At 40.8% G+C, this 14,343-nt stretch overlaps 2 protein-coding genes across 2 annotated transcripts in view; one reads left to right on the forward strand and one right to left on the reverse strand.

The window, feature by feature from the left end:
* The window catches only part of LOC121555107 (integrin alpha-4), a 35,126-nt gene extending 21,535 nt beyond the window's left edge, over positions 1 to 13,591 (forward strand). Inside the window, exons 16-28 of the mRNA XM_041868911.2 lie at positions 27 to 179; positions 655 to 731; positions 1,797 to 1,947; positions 2,145 to 2,243; positions 3,449 to 3,525; positions 5,821 to 5,910; positions 6,019 to 6,106; positions 6,404 to 6,511; positions 7,018 to 7,143; positions 7,437 to 7,562; positions 7,689 to 7,787; positions 11,348 to 11,467; positions 11,597 to 13,591. Of these exons, the coding sequence (XP_041724845.1) occupies positions 27 to 179; positions 655 to 731; positions 1,797 to 1,947; positions 2,145 to 2,243; positions 3,449 to 3,525; positions 5,821 to 5,910; positions 6,019 to 6,106; positions 6,404 to 6,511; positions 7,018 to 7,143; positions 7,437 to 7,562; positions 7,689 to 7,787; positions 11,348 to 11,467; positions 11,597 to 11,689 (1,407 nt within the window). The 3' untranslated portion in view covers positions 11,690 to 13,591. The remainder of the gene's footprint in view (positions 1 to 26; positions 180 to 654; positions 732 to 1,796; positions 1,948 to 2,144; positions 2,244 to 3,448; positions 3,526 to 5,820; positions 5,911 to 6,018; positions 6,107 to 6,403; positions 6,512 to 7,017; positions 7,144 to 7,436; positions 7,563 to 7,688; positions 7,788 to 11,347; positions 11,468 to 11,596) is intronic.
* The window catches only part of cerkl (ceramide kinase-like), a 69,356-nt gene continuing 68,400 nt past the window's right edge, over positions 13,388 to 14,343 (reverse strand). The window contains exon 13 of the mRNA XM_041868913.2: positions 13,388 to 14,010. Within this exon, the coding sequence (XP_041724847.1) occupies positions 13,929 to 14,010 (82 nt within the window). The 3' untranslated portion in view covers positions 13,388 to 13,928. The remainder of the gene's footprint in view (positions 14,011 to 14,343) is intronic.

Raw genomic sequence — 14,343 nt, forward strand, 5'->3', positions numbered from 1 at the left:
ATTCTCTGTACCTCTTTCCTTTTTAGAAAGATGTCCGGGATATCTTCACGCCCATCCATTTTGAGGTGACGTACGCCCTCAGAGAGCACACTGTTCGTAACTGGGGATCCAGAACTTTCCCAGCCCTGAAACCCATCCTGCAGCAGAGAGGGGGGCACAGCAACCTGGTGGCCAATAAGGTGATTATCTTACAGCTCTCCACTCACATCGATGCATGGTTAGGAGAATAGGACCAATTTTGGAGACATAAATTCAGCTTAATCCTGGAATTAAAAATCATGCTCAATGGAGAATCTCCCTGCATTGAAATTGCTCTTTAGTCCAGGTACTAGGCTTAATCTATGCCCAGGGAACCGATGCTACACTCATAGAAAAAAAGGTGCTATGTAGAACCTAAAAGGTTCCAGGAAAACTTTTGGGTTCCTTGTAGAATCCTTTTCACAGAGGGTTTTATATGGAACCCAAAAAGGTTCTGCCTGGAACCAAACAGGGTTCTCCTATGGGGACAGCCGAAGAAGCCTTTTGGAACCCTTTTTTCTAAGAGTGTAGAGTTCTCCACTTACATTCATGTATGGTAGGTACTGTATAGTAGAGGATACATTACTGTATTTTCAGTGACGGCATCATGATCTAACACTAACCTTTCTTCTCCAGACGGAGTTTGCTCGGTACTGTTCTTTGGCCAACTGTTCAACAAATCTGCAGGTCTCTGCTTACCTGGTCTTACCACAGTAAGTAGCATTTAGCATACATGTTCAATTATAATATGTTGGTGTTTTCTTTGTAATACAAGCTTTTGTCTTGAAGCTTTTACTTTTTATTTCTCATCTCTGCTGTGGACAAAACTGAGCTTTTGAAAGGTTTACTTTACAAATTCATTACAGCACCAAAACAAACATTATTTATGTGGAAAACAACCTTCATAGGATTAGATCAGGTGTTGACTGTAGTGCCCCATGATGTCAATACTCTCCAGTTCACTTCATTAAGGGGCGATTGATGTACATGTTTATTCATGGTCATTTCCCCTTAAACGCTTAACTGGCAGGCTAATTTCTGTTGCTCCCAGGGAATAATACATTCTGTGATTATTCATGAGGCAGAGGTGTGTGTGTGTCTCACCTTGCTCAGTTAGATGAGAAGCATCAGGCTTGTGAGCCCCTCGTTGTTTGTGTCATGAAAACGTACGCACACACACCTCCCCCCACCCCACACACACCTTGAGACCAATTTACCCACAAAGCAGCCAATTCTTCAACATGGACATTAGTCATTTTAAAATGCCTTTTCCCTCCCCATATTGGACACACAGGGCTTCTTTGAAAAGCTGATTATGCATAGCCTCTTCCCCTAACAGTGCAGCTTGTCTAGGGCTATGTCCCAAATGGCACCCTAATCCCTACGTGTGTGCTGCTTTTATAAAAGTAATGCACTTTGTAGGGAATAGGGTGTCATTTGAGACGCTTGTCTCAGTGCCAGTTCAGTTCCCCTCCCTAAGGTGTAGAGTGACTAAGTCCTTGCTGTAAAGCCATGAAATCAACACGACTCTGCATAACGGGTACATTCTGATGTTTCCCTAACTGTGACTGTTTAGTCTGCTCTCCTCTGAAACCATGATTCTGGCACTTTATGGAAAGTTGTATGATTTAAGTCAATCAAAGTATGAAATAAGATGTTATTTTGTTGATTGGGGTTGTAGCACAGATGTGCTGTAGTCACAGGTATGAGGCGACAGCCTTCCAGTTTTATACATAGGGCTCTATTCAATCCAGCCCCTAAAACTGTTATTCTTGCAGGAAACACAACAACATGCCGTACTTTGCATTGGGTAATGGGAAGACCATCATGTTAAACACAACCCTGGTGAACGCTGGAGATGATGCCTTCCTCCCCAGGCTCCAGCTAAATTTCCCCTCCAACCTGCAGTACATCAAAGTGCTTGATGCAGTATGTGTTTGATTGATTTATTGATTACCCAAAGTAGCAGTTATTACATTTCTCACATGCTCACCAATGTAATTTAGACGATGTTGCACTGCAATTCTAAGAAACACGCAAAATCCTGTGAAAAAGCAGAAGAATCTATGCGCTCTTGGATTGAAATAAATTACACACACAATCCCATTATCTGTTATTATTTTCAGGAGGAGAAGTATGTGAGCTGTGACATTTCAGAGGAGAACAAGACAATAGTAGGAATGGACTGCAGTGTTGGGAACCTGTACTTCAGCTCTGGAGCCAAGGTACTGTAGGCACAACACTCAAACATACTCAAAACTTACTCTAATGTTACTCCAGCCTTACTCTAATGTTACTCCAACCTTACTCTAATGTTACTCCAGCCTTACTCTAATGTTACTCCAGCCTTAGTATAATGTTACTCCAACCTTACTCTAATGTTACTCCAGCCTTACTCTGTTACTCCAGCCTTACTCTAATGTTACTCCAACCTTACTCTAATGTTACTCCAGCCTTACTCTAATGTTACTCCAGCCTTACTCTGTTACTCTAGCCTTACTCTAATGTTACTCCAACCTTACTCTAATGTTACTCCAACCTTACTCTAATGTTACTCCAGCCTTACTCTAATGTTACTCCAACCTTACTCTAATGTTCCTCCAGCCGTACTCTAATGTTACTCCAACCTTACACTAATGCTACTCTAACATTACTCCAAGGTTACTCCAACATTACTCAAATTTTACTCCCATGTTACTCAAATTTTACTCTATTAATCTGGGTCTGGATACTTTCACTGGATACTTTAACTAATTACCCCACTGGGCACAGACATCAATTCAACGTCATGGTTGGGAAGGTTACTTTCTTAATGTAATCTGTTACAGTTACTAGTTACTTGTCCAAAATTGTAATCAGTAACGTAACTTTTGGATTACCCAAACTCAGTAACGTAATCTGATTACTTTCAGTTACTTTTAGATTACCGTCCCCTTAAGAGGCATTAGAAGACCAAAAGGACCTATGAAACGCATTTAGTGTGTCATCATAGTGGTCTCTGACTTGTGGTCAGACTCGATCAGGTGAAACAAACTTAAACTTGCACCTTTTTTCAATGCTGAATTGAATGTCATTGAGAAAACAGAAAGGTGTATTTAAAAGTAACCCAAGAAACAATCATCAAGTTTTTAAAAAAGTATCTGTAATCTGATTGCAATATTTTTGCTGGTAAGGTAACTAACTGATTACAGTTTTTTTTGTAATCAGATTGCCCTGTTCAATGTCTATTCCATGTTGGTTCAACATAATTTTACTGAAATGGCGTGGAAACAACGTTGATTCAACCAGTGTGTGCCCAGTGGGGATCCAGACCCATATCTTCTGTTTGCTGCCAATGCTGCTGCTGTTTTAAAGGCAGCGTTTATAAACTACTGTTTAAAAGGGTAATGTCTTGCTTGATAGCTAATCAGAATTTCTGTATTTTCTGCAGGTGAACATCAGCTTTCTGTTGGATGTAAACCAGAGTAGCAGTGCTGGTGACATTAGCATCTCCATCAACACTAGTGGGTAAGTACAGACCCATAAAAGAAAGATAGATACCTGCACACTGAATCCGCCTGCAGTGTTATTGAGTGCAATGTTTTGACCCTAGGTCTTTGTCATAATCTTTATTTTATGACATTTGCAAGTAACCAGATCTGCTTACACTACTTCTGACCTTAGCACAGACCCCCTAACCCCCGAAAGCAATCTTTCTCCAAAAGACATGAAATAATCGAATGGCACGTTTTTTAAACTGCCGTCTTGTTACACCGTCGGTGACGTCTTGCTACTGGCCAGGCTTATTAAACCAAACAGGCAAACAGCGGATCGTAAAACAGCCCAATGAGACACTGAGTGTACAAAACATTAGGAACACCTGCTCTTTCCATGACATAGACTGACCAGGTGAATCCAGGTGAAAGCTATGATCCCTTATTGATGTCACCTTTTCAATCCACTTCAATCAATGCAGGTAAAAAAATTATTTTCAAGCCTTGAGACAATTGAGACATGGATTGTGTATATGTGCCATTCAGAGGTTGAATGGGCAAGACAAAATATTTAAGTGTCTTTGAACAGGGTATGATAGTAGGTGCCAGGCACACCGGTTTGAGTGTGTCAAGAACTGCAATGCTGCTGGGTTTCCTGTGTGTATCAAGAATGGTCCACCACCCAAAGGACATTCAGCCAATTTGACACAACTGTGGGAAGCATTGGAGTCAACATGGGCCAGCATCCCTGTGGAACGCTTTCGACACCTTGTCCATGCCCCGACGAATTGAGGCTGTTCTGAGGGCAAAAGGGGTAGAACTAAATATTAGAAAGGTGTTCCTAATGTTTTGTACACTCAGTGTATGTGTTTGTTCTGTTGCTAGGAGAACAGGAAGCACATCCCCAGTAAGCTGAATCATTCCAATCAGAGGGTGCTGCAGGTTCCCTCTTTTGGTTTCCTCCTGTAGTTGTTTCATAGTTGTGTGATTGAGAAGAACTTCCGGCGCATGTTTTGTCGTTTGGGTAAAGAAAGGCTTTGGAATGTTTGACTGTTCCAGAACACTCTAAAACACTCCATGTTCATTTCTGGTAACACTTAACTGGAGATATTCCTTGAGTTTTATTCAAAGACCATACATATGAAGTTACTACCTGTCTTCATACATATTTTGAAATGGACGACTTACCAACATGTGAATTAGATCTGTAGCTGTAATAAAACCACCAGGGGCGTCATGCACCCATTATTTTAGAGGGGGCTTGAAGTACGTGTGAGTGGAAGGGGGGACGGAGGGTCAGGGGTGGTCAGAGAATTTCGTAATTTTCAAACAGCTGAAACAGCCTTTTCCTGCAATCTAGAGCCATAATCATTATGCCTAGTTTTATGTCAAAAATATGTATATTTTTCTGCATAGGTTATCTAAGCATACTTCTTTCCCTGTTCAATTGTCATTTTATTTAATGAGGCACATTGATTTTTTAAGAACCTTTATGCCTTAGGGGTTTAGTACAACTGCCACATTGGTATATAGTATCATAACCCAATAATTAATAAAGCAATTTTATTATTTTCTAAAGTCTAGCAACCTTGCCAGCAGGCATGCCAGCTAAGATAGTTAGACTAGCTACTCTAACTTGATTGACAGCCTGAAATGGCTTGGTAGCTAGTTATGAGATTGGGACATTTTATTTTTATTTATTCATCAAGAAGGAATCAATAGGCTACATAGCTTGATCAAATTCATTTACAAACATACCTCCTGTGAGTCCTGCCCATCACCGGCAGCTAAAATGAAATCAAACGCTGTGTGTGATACTCTCCTCCTCCACTGGCAACACTGTGTGCATGTATGTCTTTGCTCCATGCTGGACCTTGGAATGAACCACTTACTAGGGGGGTACTCTTTGCCTGGTCCAGTCAGTGTGCCCCCTCCACAAAATACCACTGACAAATCCTTTTATAAATAAGTTTAGTCATTACTTTAACATCTTAACATTTTAAAAACAGGACAGATCTGAGGGGGCATGTGCCCTTGTGCCCCTGTGGGCATGACACCTCTGAAAACCATCTTCAAGTATCATGTAATGTGTGAAGGTATGCTTTGGCCCCTCACCGTGAGAAATACTTGGAATGTGAAGTTCTGCAACGTATGATGTTTGGAAATTCTTTGGCTTTGAGTTGAATTCCTTTAACAGTATAATGGCATTGGCTGTGCTTAAGTGCAAGATACATTGTCATGTTTTGTTTTTCAATATATCAAATTGATTAATATGAAATGTAATCCAAATAGATAATTTCTTATTTTATTCTGACATTGTCTTTTCTAGAGACAATTATGAAAATGTGGATCTTCTGCATGACAACTCAGCCACTCTGATGTTACCATTGAGATATGGCGTGGATGTCAGCGTCCATGGGTAAGACATTTATTTACAGTAACAAAGACAGTTCTTCATTCTTCATTGACAGTATATATAAACATTTCTTCTTGTACTTCATAAGCTAATTAGTGCTCTCCCTTGCAGGTTTGTGACTCCAACATCCTTTGTATTTGGTGACCAGGAGCCTACTCCAGTTGATTGCTACACAGAGACATTCAACTACACTTACAAGGTATGTACTGTAAATAAATAAATAAATAATATGCCATTTAGCAGACGCTTTTATCCAAAGCGACTTACAGTCATGCGTGCATACATTTTTTGTGTATGGGGTGGTCCCGGGGATCGAACCCACTACCTTGGCGTTACAAGCGCCGTGCTCTACCAGCTGAGCTACAGAGGACCACCGTAGAGATACAATATAACATTGTTTTATAACAGAAACTGATGTAATCACTACAGCCTAGTTGGAGTATTTGAATGACTGACTGACTTTATACTGACATATTGTATCTGTGTGCCTTGACAGGTTGTCAATATCGGTCCAAGCAAATCTCTCAACACAAAAGTTGAGATTGATATTCCCAAGATACTATCACCGTATCCATACAGATTACTCCACATTGTAGATTTTCAGGTAAGTGTGTGACTGATTGATGAAACATACAGCCCTTAGCCGTGGTATATTGGCCATACCCTGAGGTGCCTTATTGCTATTATAAACTGGTTACCAACGTAATTAGACCATTAAATAGTAATTTCTTGTCATACACATGGGTTGTTTGAGCCCTGAATGCTAATTGGCTGACAGCCATGGTATATCAGACCGTATACCACGGGTATGACAAAACACATATTTTTACTGCTCTAATTACGTTGGTAAACAGTTTATAATAGCAATAAGGCACCTCGGGGGTTTGTGATATATGGCCAATATACCTCGACTAAGGGCAGTGTCCAGGCACTCCGTGTCGCGCCGTGCAAAAGAACAGCCCTTAGCCGTGGTATATTGGCCATATACCACACCCCCTCGGGCATTATTGCTTAAATATACCATGGCTTTCAGCTAATCAGCATTCAGGGCTCGAACCACCCTGTTTATAATGACCAATATCTAACTTATTTTCTTTCCTCATCTGTTAGACCTCTCTTGGAGAATGCTCCATTAAAAACGGCTCTATCACAGTAGAAGATGATTGTGAGGTGCCACGATCGTCTTTAATCAAGGAACTGGTCTTCTTCTTCTCCAAAACCAGCAAACGCAAAATGGTAGATACCCCCCTCTCCTACTCCTATAATGTATATAGTTACAGTATGTAGCAGGGTTTTTTGTAGCAGGTCAATTCCATATTGATGCAGTCATTTCAGAAAGTTAATTAATTGGAATTCTACTTCTAATTTTCCTCTCATCTTTTCAATGAGGAAAATTTGAATTTTAGTTTACTTCCTGAGTTGACTGACTTGAAATGGAATTGGCCCTAACCCTATTATGTAGCAGTGCCGTATTCCACTGATGTTGATGTTTTAAAATGAAATCACAATAGTGTTGTTTCTCTCCATAGTTCTGTGCTCACGGAGACGACCTGTGCCTGATTCTGGAGTGTAGACTAGGAGACATGGACATTGGGAAAGAAGCCACCATTCACATGGAAGTGAAGCTGAACCCCACCGTTCTACAACTCTCACCGGTAAACACTTCACTAATGCTACACTTTCAAATCTTTTAAAATGGCAACAGGAGTCAGAATTTCTTCATTGAGGATATTAAAGTGTTCTAATGTAATCAAATCTAATCTTCCCCTCCCTCTCCTCAGGGTCGTCATGGAGTGATGCTGATAGAGAGTACTGGCATCATCACATCACCAAGGGAGGACCCTCATACCATCCTATTACAGCAGATCCCTATCGCTCAGGTAAGATATGATAGACCTATAGGGTAGTGATACATTGGCCTTATACAGTAATCTTTTGGAGGATACCATGTCACTGTTCCACAATGGAGATCACTCAAGTCCATGTCAAGTCCAAGTCCATGCACTTGACACATTTATGAAATTGCTTATTCCAGTTACTAAAATTGTTTTTCCAGTAAAAACTGTTAAATCCGCTTGGATTGATGAGGAATTGAACAATGTTATGGTTGAGAGTGATGAGGCAAAAGGTATGGCAAATAAGTCTAGCAGCACAACTGATTGGCAAACGTACTGCAAATTGAGAAATCATGTGACTAAACTGAATAAAAAGAAGAATAAACTATACTATGAAACAAAGATAAATGATATCAAGAATGATAGTAAAAAGCTTTGGAGCACCTTAAATTAAATGTTGGGCAAAAAGGCAAACTCAGCTCCATCATTCATTGAATCAGATCGCTCATTCATCACAAAACCCACTGATATTGCCTACTTATGATTTTTTCATTGGCAAGATTAGCAAATTTAGGCATGACATGCCAGCAACAAACACTGACACTACACATCCAAGTAAGGAAGCCTCACCAACATAATCCAGGTAGAATCAGGAATTCCCCAGGGCAGCTGTCTAGGCCCCTTACTTTTTTCAATCTTTACTAATGACATGCCACTGGCTTTGAGTAAAGCCAGTGTGTCTATGTACAGTGGGGAAAAAAAGTATTTAGTCAGCCACCAAATGTGCAAGTTCTCCCACTTAAAAAGATGAGAGAGGCCTGTAATTTTCATCATAGGTACACGTCAACTATGACAGACAAATTGAGGAAAAAAAATCCAGAAAATCCCATTGTAGGATTTTTTATGAATTTATTTGCAAATTATGGTGGAAAATAAGTATTTGGTCACCTACAAACAAGCAAGATATCTGGCTCTCACAGACCTGTAACTTCTTCTTTCAGAGGCTCCTCTGTCCTCCACTCGTTACCTGTATTAATGGCACCTGTTTGAACTTGTTATCAGTATAAAATACACCTGTCCACAACCTCAAACAGTCACACTCCAAACTTCACAATGGCCAAGACCAAAGAGCTGTCAAAGGACACCAAAAACAAAATTGTAGACCTGCACCAGGCTGGGAAGACTGAATCTGCAATAGGTAAGCAGCTTGGTTTGAAGAAATCAACTGTGGAGCAATTATTAGGAAATGGAAGACATACAAGACCACTGATAATCTCCCTCGATCTGGGGCTCCACGCAAGATCTCACCCCGTGGGGTCAAAATGATCACAAGAACGGTGAGCAAAAATCCCAGAACCACACGGGGGGACCTAGTGAATGACCTGCAGAGAGCTGGGACCAAAGTAACAAAGCCAACCATCAGTAACACACTACGCCGCCAGGGACTCAAATCCTGCAGTGCGAGACGTGTCCCCCTGCTTAAGCCAGTACATGTCCAGGCCCGTCTGAAGTGCATTTGGATGATCCAGAAGAGGATTGGGAGAATGTCATATGGTCAGATGAAACCAAAATATAACTTTTTGGTAAAAACTCAACTCGTCATGTTTGGAGGACAAAGAATGCTGAGTTGCATCCAAAGAACACCATACCTACTGTGAAGCATGGGGTTGGAAACATCATGCTTTGGGGCTGTTTTTCTGCAAAGGGACCAGGACGACTGATCCGTGTAAAGGAAAGAATGAATGGGGCCATGTATCGTGAGATTTTGAGTGAAACCCTCCTTCCATCAGCAAGGGCATTGAAGATGAAACGTGGCTGGGTCTTTCAGCATGACAATGATCCCAAACACACCGCCCGGGCAACGAAGGAGTGGCTTCGTAAGAAGCATTTCAAGGTCCTGGAGTGGCCTAGCCAGTCTCCAGATCTCAACCCCATAGAAAATCTTTGTAGGGGAGTTGAAAGTCTGTGTTGCCCAGCGACAGCCCCAAAACATCACTGCTCTAGAGGAGATCTGCATGGAGGAATGGGCCAAAATACCAGCAACAGTGTGTGAAAACCTTGTGAAGACTTACAGAAAACGTTTGACCTGTGTCATTGCCAACAAAGGGTATATAACAAAGTATTGAGAAACTTTTGTTATTGACCAAATACTTATTTTCCACCATCATATGCCAATAAATTCATTAAAAATCCTACAATGTGATTTTCTGGATTTTTTTTCTCATTTTGTCTGTCATAGTTGACGTGTACCTATGATGAAAATTACAGGCCTCTCTCATCTTTTTAAGTGGGAGAACTTGCACAATTGGTGGCTGACTAAATACTTTTTTTCCCCACTGTATGCGGATGACTCAACACTATTCACGTCAGCTACTACAGTGACTGAAATGACTGCAACACTTAACAAAGAGCTGCAGTTAGTTTCAGAATGGGTGGCAAGGAATAAGTTAGTCATAAATATTTCAAAAACTAAAAGCATTGTATTTGGGACAAATCATTCACTAAACCCTAAACCTCAACTAAATCTTGTAATGAATAATGTGGAAATTGAGCAAGTTGAGGTGACTAAACTGCTTGGAGTAACCCTGAATTGTAAACTGTCATGGTCAAAACATATTGATACAACAGTAGCTAAGATGGGGAGAAGTCTGACCATAATAAAGTGTTGCTCTGCCTTCTTAACAGCACTATCAACAAGGCAGGTCCTACAGGCCCTAGTTTTGTCGCACCTGGACTACTGTTCAGTCGTGTGGTCAGGTGCCACAAAGAGGGACTTGGGAAAATTGCAATTGGCTCAGAACAGGGCAGCACGGCTGGCCCTTGGATGTACACAGAGAGCTAACATTAATAATTTGCATGTCAATCTCTCCTGGCTCAAAGTGGAGGAGAGATTGACTTCATCATTACTTGTATTTGTGAGAGGTATTGACATGTTGAATGCACCGAGCTGTCTGGACATCCATGCATACCCCACAAGACATGCCACCAGAGGTCTCTTCACAGTCCCCAAGTCCAGATCAGACTATGGGAGGCGCACAGTACTACATAGAGCCATGACTACATGGAACTCTATTCCACATCAAGTAACTCATGCAAGCAGTACAATTAGATTTAAAAAACAGATAAAAATACACCTTATGGAACAGCTGGGACTGTGAACAGACACAAACACAGGCACAGACACATGCATACACACACACGATAACATATGCACTATACACACACATACACATGGATTTTGTGTTGTAGATATGTGGTAGTAGAGTAGTGGCCTGAGGGCACACACTTAATGTGTGGTGAAATCTGTTGTGAATGTATTGAAATGTTTTTAAAATTGTATAACTGCCTTAATTTTGCTGGACCCCATGGGGATCCATAATAAATACAAATACAAATGTCCTGGTAGGGTTAAGAAGTGTCAGGAAATTGCCTGTGTAACCTCTGAGTGCCTTACTATTATAAAACGCTGGAATCTACAGTGTCCATAGTAGGACAGTGGTGGAAATGACAGGACATTTCCAACCTTGTCTGATGTTCCAGGTCATAGATGTACAATGTAATACTAGTGCACTGTATTAATGTTCTGTTTAATTCTGATGTTCCAGGTTGTGTTGGAGGCCCACTTCAACCAGAAGCCTCAGGCAGCAGTGGAGGTGTTCATCATTGTAGGGAGTCTACTGGTGGGGCTCCTGATCCTGACCCTGCTCATCTTCGCCCTCTGGAAGGTCAGGACGACACCTTCAGCTTTAGCTTTTACACTACACACAAAACGGCATACAAACACACTGCAAAAGAAGCAAAGCATTATTTTCCCTCTCCTCATCTGAAACTGAACCTTGTTCTTTCATTCGCAGGCTGGTTTCTTTAAGAGGCAGTTTAAGGAGGAGATCAGGAGGGATAGCTGGGACTATGTACCAAAGAGTGAGAAGACTGAGAGTACATCCTAAGAGTGAGACAAACCAACTGTGTCCTAATACAGAATGGTTCTATACTACAACATGGACTAACTGCTGTGGAACAGCTTTTCTAGTAAAAGGCACATTTTGATTAAAATCATCCAAACCCAAGGGAAAGAACTGCGGGACCATTCAAACTGTTGTGGCTAAGAATCTAGGAATCAACAAAAGAAAGGATGTCATTTCTCTAAAACATGCAAGAGGAAGAACTTAAACTTTGTTGTCAGCGAGACAAATGTATTGCACTTTACCTCTGGCCTTGGTGCAGTGAGACTATAGATCATTGGACTGCGTACATGCAATGTACATTAGAACATGGGCTATGTGGCCTCACAAGAACAGGCCTATCATTCCTGTTTTTATTCCCCACCAAGATCTCAGGATATGAAGACGGAACATTCCATGGTCTTGTTCAATAGGCATGAAACAGAAGAAAACGCTCCAAAACAGAGTGAAACAGGGACTTTCTGTGCCTGTCCATTAATTAAGGACCGCTAATTTTCCGTTGCTAAACATTCTCACATACCTGACTACTTAGATTCGGTCGCACATATTGATTGTGTCTGCTGTACAAAAAATGAATGAATGCACTGCTGAAGCTTTTCTTTATGGATAGGAAGTCTATCTGTATATAACGATATATACACATCTATATGACAAATCTATCCACAATAGGTGTGTATATACTGTGTATATAGATATATCAAGAGGACCTTTCTTTATCACAGTTATTAAATGAAATTTTATTTTTTATCGTTATGGGCTGGGAGGGGAAACAGCCACAAACTGTCACAAAGTCACACATGTATTGTGAAACTAGTGTCACTACATTGAGAAACCATAAGATTGAAAGAAGGAACATTTGTTCTGGTTGATCTGTGAGACCCAGCGTGAGCCTCTGCGGAGCCATACTGCTTAAACCCGTGTTTCATAGAAATGAATAGGAGCATCTCACACTCTGCAAAAGTTACATGTCCAGTGTAGCAGACCTGTAAGACCTCCGGGTTTTTCTCAGTTCAGCAGCTGCACACCAGTACCTGCATCCTGCATCCTGCATAGGTTTTCATTCTTAGGTTTTTATTTTTGCTCACCATCTTATGAAGTGAATGGGACATAAGGTTTAAGGTTATATATAGAACTGAAGGCAACAGAAGGATGAGGAGGCCAGTGAAGTGTCATCAGTGAAAAAAGGTGGCTGTTGGGTGTAGTGAAAAAAGGAGACTGTTTGAGGTCACTCATTGCAGCAATTCACTGACTCACTCACTGAATGACACATGCCACTCCTCAAGGGGACAGCACCCTGTGTAGGTGTGCATACGTGTGTTTGCGTGTATGCGTTTTCGTGTGTGTGTGCGTGCGTCTGACAGCAACTCATACACCATGCCAGCAGAAGTTTCCAACACAGTCAGAAATGAAAAATGAAAGAGCTTGTTCTTCAGAAATGACTCAAATGGAACACACGGAACACTGGCCTTACCTTTTGGAACATTTTCAGTCCTTTGGATTCGTGTTGGAATCTTTGGATTGAATGGATTCTGTGTTCTTACTGTAGCTGTAAGGGATTGGAACATTCCGGTTTTGGAGAGATGGTAGGCTATGATGATGGTGATGTATGCGAAAGAGTAACATGTTTTTACTGCTTGAATTTTCAGGGAGTCAACCTTTCCTGACCAAGTTGTCAGTTTTGTCAAAAATAAAGGGGGCACATTCCACATTTCTATAAAATGAAATTATTTTTTATTTTTGATAAATAAATGTGTGGCATGTAAAAATGGACAGATAACATTTTGTTTGTCAACACATTTCGCTTTGGTCTGATAATTTATGTAATTCTGCACTGGAATGTATTATTATGTTGTCTTTGCTTTAATATAAATCAACTTTTCTATTTAATGTGCCTGTCAGTCCTCCATTTGGTTATTTGACGTCTAACATTCAAAGATGCACAGTAGTAAAGCCTGTAGGTAACATTCAGTGATAGTGCAAATGGAGGTTGTGGGTATAGACAACCCCTACATACATACAGTTTTAGGTTGTGTGTAAAGACTCCTCTCTAGTAGACAGTTTAAACTGTAGACAGTCTATACACTGAAGACAGTTTCTTGTAAAGCACAGTAGGAAAGACTGTATGGTACATTCTGTGGCAATGCCAGTGGAGGTTGGTATGTGTATAGACTCCTCCACCCTTTACACAGCTTTAAATGGTATCGATTCCGCTCTACATACAGTGTTAAATGCAGCTGCACTTGATGTGTGCCTCCTCTGCCTCCTCGATGTCCACTCCAAACAGGGTCAGGAGTTGGGGATGTAACCTGGTGGTGAAACAAATCAATCCGTTGAAGAGGTTTTAAATGTCCCATATCTGTACTACTAACTTTCTTCTACTTCAGTGAAGCAGTTTTAAATTAAAATATATGATCGAAAAAAGACTAATGGTTAAATTATACTGAACATGACCTCTAAGAACTCTCTTTGAGGAGTGTAAATTGAACCCAGAGTAATATGATCATGAGATTACAGGTAGGGCTATACTTAGTGAGCAGCGGTAGGTCACTGCCTTGGTAACATGTTATTTGAGACAGGGTTTGTATCCAGGTTGAAGGTCTAGCTAAAGGATGGAGTTATACCTACTATGTCGACTAGTG

The sequence above is a fragment of the Coregonus clupeaformis genome, chromosome 40 (assembly GCF_020615455.1).
Source record: "Coregonus clupeaformis isolate EN_2021a chromosome 40, ASM2061545v1, whole genome shotgun sequence".
Lineage (NCBI taxonomy): Eukaryota > Metazoa > Chordata > Actinopteri > Salmoniformes > Salmonidae > Coregonus > Coregonus clupeaformis.